The 9,060-nt window shown below is 38.3% G+C and overlaps 1 protein-coding gene across 1 annotated transcript in view; it reads right to left on the bottom strand.

The window, feature by feature from the left end:
* Positions 1 to 796: 796 nt before the first annotated feature.
* The window catches only part of ANTXR1 (ANTXR cell adhesion molecule 1), a 118,082-nt gene continuing 109,818 nt past the window's right edge, over positions 797 to 9,060 (bottom strand). Inside the window, exon 18 of the mRNA XM_075207399.1 lies at positions 797 to 5,849. Within this exon, the coding sequence (XP_075063500.1) occupies positions 5,574 to 5,849 (276 nt within the window). The 3' untranslated portion in view covers positions 797 to 5,573. The remainder of the gene's footprint in view (positions 5,850 to 9,060) is intronic.

Raw genomic sequence — 9,060 nt, 5'->3', positions numbered from 1 at the left:
TGTTTTTGATATTTGTTGTTTGAATATCTTCTTTTACATTGCTATCCACCTATGTTTTATTTAATTAATTTTTTTCTCTTCCTGCAATGTAATAATTGCTGATTCTTGTCTATATGCCGATGCTATTTATCAAAATAAATAGTTATAAAAAAAAAAAAGAAAAAAAAAGACTAGGTCATACGTGCCATCTTCTGAGATCTCCCCTCCAGTAGGGAAAGTCTTGCTGCCGTGTCCTGGGGGAGTGGCCACATGAATTACATCATTACCTCCGCCCCATCCACGGAACATCACCATTTTTAGCCTATAACAGCAGGGGATGGGCTACGGACCCACCCCCACCCGCTTCACTAACGAAGTGGGAAAGTTGCGGGAAAAAACCCTGCTCTCCCACGTGTCCAGAAATTTGGGAGTCTCCCGGACATTCCGGGAGAGTAGACAACTATGGAATAGGTGTGCTTATTATGATGGTGCAAAACACCATGTTTTCATTTCCATATAGTAGTAACATTTTAAGCATTGTGTATATCATACTGAATAGTGCTATGATATTTTCTATATCTGTTTCTAATTTTTCAGGTGCCTGGCGATGGGTCCCAATAATCTATGACATCGTATTTTTAGGACACATTTAGGATTAACAATATTATTGCCTGTTTTGCTCTTTGAAATATTTATTTTCTTCAAAACAGAAATATATATTTACCCCCCAAAAAAACACACATCCACACCTGCACTCTCATACACGCATACACACCTATAGTACAGAGGCACTTATAAATCTATAGAGCAATACACAGTTTGTGAATTTTTTTAATACCAAAATAACAACAAAATAGATTTCAAATGTGACAACATGATGCAGCACAGAACCTATGAAAAGTCCCAACTATGTCCTAGGAGTAAATTAACTATTTATCATCCAGCACTTTGTGGAATAGGATCAGAAGAAGTGTAGGAGTGACTGGAGTGTGAAAAAATATGAAAGGAGAGTAATGCTTATTGGCCCAATCATCGGACCCAGCCCTTGTCTCTTACTATGACCCCACATATGCCGAGGTCTGGCAGAATGAGAGAAATGTGTACTTTTGGCAGCCTGGATAACAGTGGGGATTTCTTCCATATCCCTAGGATCCGCTCAAAAATGAATATTCCAGACAACCTCCAGGTATGGCTCAGGTGTATAAGGAAAATAATCTGTCATCTTAAAATTCCACAAAACCTGTGACAGCTCTTTTTATGTCATAAACCAATAATCTTCTGACTCATCTGACCTGGGAAACAGCGAGGCGAGAGGATATCTATCATTGGTCACAACTGAAAGTGAAATGAAGCCAGTTCTATACAGCACTTAGGTGTCTGCGACTTTACTATGTAGGAATGCATAGTGTGTCTCTGGTCTCCAATGGTGAATGGGTCTATAAGAATGGTTCTAGAGACTCATTTTTTATGTTACTAAGAAAATATGTTCTTCCATTGTCTGCTCAGTGTATGTAGTAATTTCTCAGAGAACGCTAGCAGCTCTTGGTATGCCCTACACAACAATAGATACAAGTTACATTTTATAGATAGGTAATAAGAGCAAATCATTGCAGATTTTTGTGCTCCCAGCTGCACAGTATTTGGACCAAGTGATCCTATTGGAAGCTGATAGATAGGAAAGGTTTAGACAGAGGAACTAATGGAAACTGGGCATTACTAACATCATGTCTATAACATCACATTCAAGCTAGCCCTAAAGTGTGATGGGTTAGAAGATTCTTGGTGCCTGGAAATCATTTTTATATTATTAAAGGTGGACCTTAAACACAAGATGAATTACATATTTGAGAATATTACCAGTATCATAAAAACGTAATTATTTCTGGCCAGGAAAGCCCCAGTAATTATAACAGTTTATTGTGTATAAGATGTTACAAGGAGAGTGAATACACTAACTGGTTATATTCCAGTAATAGGGAGATCCACATACAATATGACAATATTCCACATGACAAGTCCTGCTTGGGTGCAATAATAACTTACATCTACTGCCCAGGTAAACCGAGACTGACACAAAGTGATATCTGGTGTACAAGCACAGAATATTATATACATCACAGGCAGCAAAGAAAGGGGAGAGGTACACAGCACAATGCCCCAAAATAGTATGTTTGCGGTAAGGAAAACACTCCATACACATGCAGATATTAATTATTTCGACTATTTACCAAGATAATGCTGATTGTTGTACAATTAGGTTGACCTTCCAAAGAAAAAAATAGAACCCATGTGGCAAAATACCAAACAACTATTAAATTATATGCTAATTTGGTATTTTACCAAGGTAATCCTATACCTTTTCTTAGGGTAACTAAGTAACAAATGATTCCAAGCATTGTCAAACTGTCAAACAGTTGCTGGTAGAAGATGCTAAGTAATTGTACTTTAAGACAAGCCATAGATACACTGTTCCATTTTACTTATTCTAAAACCTACATTATAGCAGTCATGAATAAACCATTATTATAGCAGTCATGAATAAACCATTATTATAGCAGTCATGAATAAACCGTTTTGGCATCAATCAGTGTACAATCTATGTTGCAGCACTTCCTTCTCCCAAGTATCCTTAGAACATAACCTTCCACAGTCACACTCCATAATTTAATGGAGAAATTATTTTTTTATTTTTACTGCTAAATGAAGCTGGAGTATTCCTTTTACTAAGTCTAGCAATATTAAGACGTTTTTTTTTTAAACAATGTAAGATGAGAAATAAATAGCGCAATAAATAGTGTCTTTTCACAACCGATAGATGATGAAGTGCGCTTTTCTTATCAATGGTAAGCATATGTCTAGCAACTTCCATAGTCAATAATAACCTATTGCCTTTTATGTGGCACAAATAATGTATTGGTTGTGGATGTGGAATACTTATGTCTGGCTCAGTTCCACAAAAAGTTAAAAGCCCAAAGACCAGTATAATGTCTTACAGAGCTCGGTGGAAAGGCATTTTAGGAACGGCGATGGGGACTACAATAACTGTATAACGCTCATATCATCTCAAGTTTTTTTTTTACTTATCTTGAAATTTGAGGAATCTGTGCATCAAAAATGTAAAATGTACATCATTACAAAGACACCTCTACAAATGGTTTTTAGTGCATTGTGGGATATGTTTTCTTGGGAACATCAGAGGAACTGTTATTGTGGTGTACGGTATATGCCTGATTCACCTTATGTGCCGTGTTGCTGAAATTCTCACTAGAAGAACATTATTCATGATTCTTTGAGCACAAAGTTGGCTACTTTTGGGATGGTGTACAAAAACACAGTTGATCCCCTAGTGCAGCGCAACACCAATATGGTGGTTTCTATTTCTATGAACAATAAGCGAAAATGGGAGATGATTAAACAAACGGTAAGGCATCGCAGAGCTTTTAATACACACACACACAAGTGCTCACCCTTGTGTGCACTATACAACAATATCTTTAAGACATTTAAGATGACAAATAAAAGAAATGTATTCCTTTCACCTCCTTACTTCTGAGATGTGTTCAACAATTACATAATGGATAATTACTTGGACTGAATTCGTATTTAGCACAATTTCAGTCTACACTAGGCACAAAACTAGGCACTGTAGCATAAAATTATATTCCTATTTTTGCAATGCACCTGCAAGCTATAAATAACCCCAGTAAATGTCAAACATCAGGGTGTAGGAACTGTTATATACATATTATAGGGTGCTACAAGATGTCTTCTCATACCAGAGCAACTAGTGTTGTAGGTTGAGAGGTCCTGATAATAGAGAAATAAAGTCCAACAACAGAGGCACCTTACTATGGGTACATTAAATGTGTGTTTTAAAAAATATATGTCCCAACAATGGTGGCAGAGTGAATGATTTGTGAGAAAATAAGCTGGTGAGGAATGTAAAAGAAATGGAAAAATAAAAAGAGGGACTAACGATTTAGAGGTTAAGGAAGCAGGCATTTCCTACAGTATGTGTCTCCACTAAGTTTCCATCTGTTTCTCTTCCACTCTCTTACTGCATAGCAAACAGCAATTATTATTTAACCGGCATCATGCGAACTCTCTATAAAAGGTCCCTTTTTCTGTTGCACAATCAGCCTCATTTATGCAGATTGTTCACTGTTGCATTTTGTTCAAATAAATTAAATGTCACTGCTTGTGTAACTGACTGCCACCCACTGTCACATAAAAGTAATGTGTAAAAAAAATGTAGTAATGACAATTATGTTATGCACAAAAGAAGTAGGTGATAAACGAGAAATAACCCCTATTAGCAACATCCAGTTCCCCATATAACATACTACAATAAGCAATATTTTCTACATAATGGCTATTTTAAAAAAGACATTGCAAGTGTATACATGATATTGATTGTCCCCTGATTCCTCTATGGTAGAGGGCCCAGCAACGCATTGTGAAACTCATACATAATCTTTTATAGAACCTGCTATGGCAGTTATTTTTTTTTTTTGCAAAGGTCCAGCCTTCTGCTGCTCAAACTAATCATGTCCCATACAGACTATACTCCCCTCATGTGGGGATTTAATATTTTGTCATTTTCTTTTTCCCTTCAACAGCCTGGCTGGAGGTACATATAGAATGTCCAGTTCTTCATTGTTTTCCAGTCTACAAATCTTCCACTTTGGTCAAAGGCACATACGTCTTGAAAAGGCAAATCCATTATAGTGCTCTGAGGGATGTTGGTAAGGACTTTGGTTTCCTTATATATCCTTGAGATCCACCAGAAAACAATTTTTGCAGTCTCAATTATTTTGTCAAATTAGCTATTAGGTGAGGTCACCACTTGGCTGTTCTTACACAGAACATTTTGCGTATATAAAAAAAAATAATGTATTAGATATTTGAATGAAAGCAATAGTTTAATTGGTAGCCAGTGTTTCATCAATCCATGGTGGTCATCAGTTGGTGCGGTGTTCCGTGGAAGCAATTGCTTATTCACTAAAATACTGAGACACTGAAGAAACTGATCAACAAATTGTAAAAGATAATTTGGATGACCAAACATGTAGAATCATCATTACATTGCAACATGCTTCTCAGTTTTCACCTCCATGGCTGTTCACTTGACTATTCATTGACATGAGCTTTCTTATACTTACTGGTCAATGTATAAAGATGGATTGCAACACAATGTCAAACAAGACAAGTAGTTCAAAGGATCTCCAGCAAAGATGTCCCTAGTTAAGTCAATCCTTTGTGGTCAACATTTGACCTAATGTACTCTGACTTTTAAAATGTTTATTACTTGGAGAGAACATTCAATTGGAAATTTGTTTTCCCCCCTGTTTAGTTGGTCAACCAAGAACATCATTTGGTTCCATAGATGATCAAACATGTAAAGTCTAGTGTGCAATCCTCCAACTGTTGATAAATCCACAACACAACTAGGCTTAGATCTAATAAAAGTGGTTACAAAAGTGGTTTTGGTCAAAGCTGTTCTGATGAATGTCACATCCATCCAAAAAACAAGTGAAGAGCTTCTTGTAAAGAATCCCCAGCAGGATTGGAGATTGGAGGCTGCAGAGAGCACTCTAAATCGAAGGACGGGGTGGGGGTCTACTGGGGGGTGGAGCTCTGTTCGGAGGCAAAGCTAAAGGTGGGGGAGGAAGAGAGCTCGTTGGGGATGGAGTTGGTGGTGGAGAGTGCATTGATTGAGGAGGTGGACTTACTGAAGGAGGAGTGGGGTAAATTGGGCTTTGAGGTGGTGTGTAGATGGGACTGGATGAAGGAGACAGAAGAGGAGCATTGTTTAATGGGTATCTTGGGGGCATCGATTTCTTTTCCCTAGTGAAATTGATGCATCTTCCCTGAAATGAAAAGATAAAGCATATAAAAATACAATGAATTACACTTTGTAGGAATATTTCATGAAAGCGTAGTTGAGAAATTTAAATGTCTTGTAAACATCAATGCCATATGATTGTATTTGTCAGAGGAAGAATTAGGTAACTTGTAGTTCCCCCACTGGCTGGGTGAGCGCTTGAGGATACCTTTGGCATAAGAACATTCTAAAATAAGCATATTTTATTAGTAAAGCCCAAAATGAATTAATATATGGTCTCTAGAGAATTAACAAAGTAAACAGTCAGCAGGGAAGGGGTTAGCTGTCGGAAAGCTGAACTTGCCTTACAGTTCCAGAAATGACACAACTGCCTCATACACTTAAACCAGCTGCTGGAACAGAGAATCTAAGCGGAGCCCAAATAAATCGCACTGAGATTTAAAAATATGTGAAATATATGGCAGATTCCTTGGCCGCACTTAGTATGGAAATTTGTCAGCTGAGGTTCATGTAAGGATATTAACTTGCTGTAGCAACTCCTGCAACTGTTTGGCTGGTCGAACATTGGTCTGATTCTAGAATGGATCTTCAGAATAGGATCTGCTCTGTGGACATGTGGACCTCATGGTTAAGGTGTTAAACAATTCTGTTGGCCTGTGAAAAATATTCATATTGTGCCTCCAGAACGTATGCGAAGACACTCCGCGCTACCGCAACATCGCGGATTTCCCTTTGTCCCACATAGGGTTGTGAAGGGAAATCTAGATTGCCATAGAAAATGCGGAGCAGCGATGTTCATCCGGATCTGCCCCATAATGTGAATTCTGTCTTCGATCTAAATAATCTCAGTGGACACTTGCATTCTCTGTTGCCCTTCAGATGAAATCTGGCCACCTATTAAATGCCAGACATAAACGTACTTTAATAATCAGCTGACAAAAAGTGGGTGCTAGCTACAACCCTGTAAATGGAACATTATTATCATCTTACTACAATTTAGGTTGGAAATCTAATTGCAATATATCCCAGGTAATGTCAGTGAACTTGTGATCTCGAATCCTGTTAGGGATATACAATTAATTATTGAATGAACTTGCTGTCATAAGGACCTATTTAACAATTAGGGGGATTTGTTTGTTCAACGTGACCACTGCTTATCTTGCTTTTAAAAAAAATCACTTACCACGATACTGAACGATACTCAATACTCAACTGCCTCGGAAATACTGAGCTAGAGCAGTAAGGGTTAACTAACCGCCTCACCGGGCCAGTCTCGGTAGATAATGGGCAGGTGTGAGCTGACTAGCTCGATTGAGCATGCGCAGTGGAACTGAAAGCCCAAATTTGGACTTTTGGGTACTATAATCAGAGGCGCAAGCAGGGGGGTTTCTGGGTCTCCAGAAACCCCTCCCCTCCACTAATGAAGTGCCCCACATAGCGGCACTGTACTATATAGCAGCCACAGCGCTGTCAAAGAAGAGTCTGCAGTGGTGCTGTATTGTATACAGCACCGCCGCGGATGCTTCTTTGACAGCGCCGCAGCTGCTGTATAGTACAGTGCTGCTGAAATGGAGCTGCGCATATATATATATATATATATATATATATATATATATATATATATACATGTATATAAATGTAAAAGTCTTTAAACATTTCCCCTTTTAAAAAATCTCATTGTCCCAATTACCTTTAGAATAAACTATTGGAAAATGGGCAAACTGTGACATCTAAACTTATAATTAGACAAAGCACCAGGAGGTTGTGTAATCTAGTATAATGTGTGTGAACCACATTGGGTCCTGTTTTCAGAAAATTACATTTTTTTTCTAGCGTGCATGGACAAAAATAACTCCTTGTACGCACAAGAAAAAGAAAATGTGTTAAACAAATTAACGGACTTAAAAAATACATCTCTTCTCAATATCTATTTCAATCATGCCAGGTACTCGTTTGACTGAAATTCCAGGAATAGGTTGCTGACCACAATAAACCCCACTCTTCCACCCAGAACAAACCCATTTAATAGTTCACTGGATCTGAACTTGGCAGTGGTGCGCCTATCCTGTGGACTGGGCCTTTTAGCAGCTGCTCATAAAACGAGAATGTTTCTTCTTAAAACTTCATCCATGTAAACTACACTGTATACATCTGGTTCTCTTGGTTTAACCCCTTAATTGACCATTCATATTGTGGCGAGAGCTACATGTATAGGGGCAATTGGATGTATGGTGACTGACAGCCGTCCGTCATAGGGCTAGACCCAACACTCATGTCCTATAAATGGAGCCAAATATCACCAACTACATTATTTAATATGCTGTGCAGACTAATGTAGTCATTGCTTTGAACTCCAGTGTACCTGATTAATAGTATTCACACATTTATTACTGCATGGCCAGGGCCAGTTAGCCACTGGCGCTAAGAAAACGACCGTGACAACACAGGTGAAACACGGTTGCGGTATGTACCTAGCGCTAACACCTGCAGTCGGGGGTGGGTGAATGGAGGACATTGACCCCATCCTGCCACCATTCATGACCACACGAACGCTAGTAAAAGAAAGCTTTTTAACGCCCTAATTGCTATGTGGCTTACAGATTCATTATATAGTTAACTTCATAAATTTCTTGTTGTGTTTGGGTTTCCTTTATTTTGGCAAACTGTTCTGCAGACAACTGAAATTGTCCACAGTGACCAGATGTTTCCTTTCCTTTTCTGCACTGCAATTGAAAAAATGATTAGAGCTACAATCTGATTGGTTGCTATGGGCAAAAAGTTACCTATAGGACAGTTTTCATAAATGAGTCGTGATAGGGTGTTAGTCTGCTATGACCAGTCAGCATGGCTTCACTTTGATTTTCTATGGATGTCTAAATCGCTTTTGGAGGGAAGCGATACGACTCTTACAGGAGAATTTATTTTGGGTGAAGTTTTGTTCGTGGTAGTGGAATACACTATATTGTGCTCTATTCCTTAATCTATTTTATTTAACATTTGCGACTTGTTGATAATATCTTTCCGTCTACGACTGATGTCACTTTCATCAATGTTCCTCAGGAAACCTCAGTAAGCTAATCAGTCACTGGTAACAAAGCTTAGTTTATGTTAAGAGAACATATCACTGTACAGCAACAATAATCCCACCCTCAAAGTCATTGAGGTCAATTTCTTTAGCCATAGTAGACTAAATATTGAGCAACTGGCAGCAATTGTGTACATGACCCTAAATATTA

Source organism: Mixophyes fleayi, chromosome 4 (assembly GCF_038048845.1).
Source record: "Mixophyes fleayi isolate aMixFle1 chromosome 4, aMixFle1.hap1, whole genome shotgun sequence".
Lineage (NCBI taxonomy): Eukaryota > Metazoa > Chordata > Amphibia > Anura > Limnodynastidae > Mixophyes > Mixophyes fleayi.
Note: the sequence above shows the minus strand (reverse complement) of the source record. Positions and strands in the feature narration are given on the sequence as shown.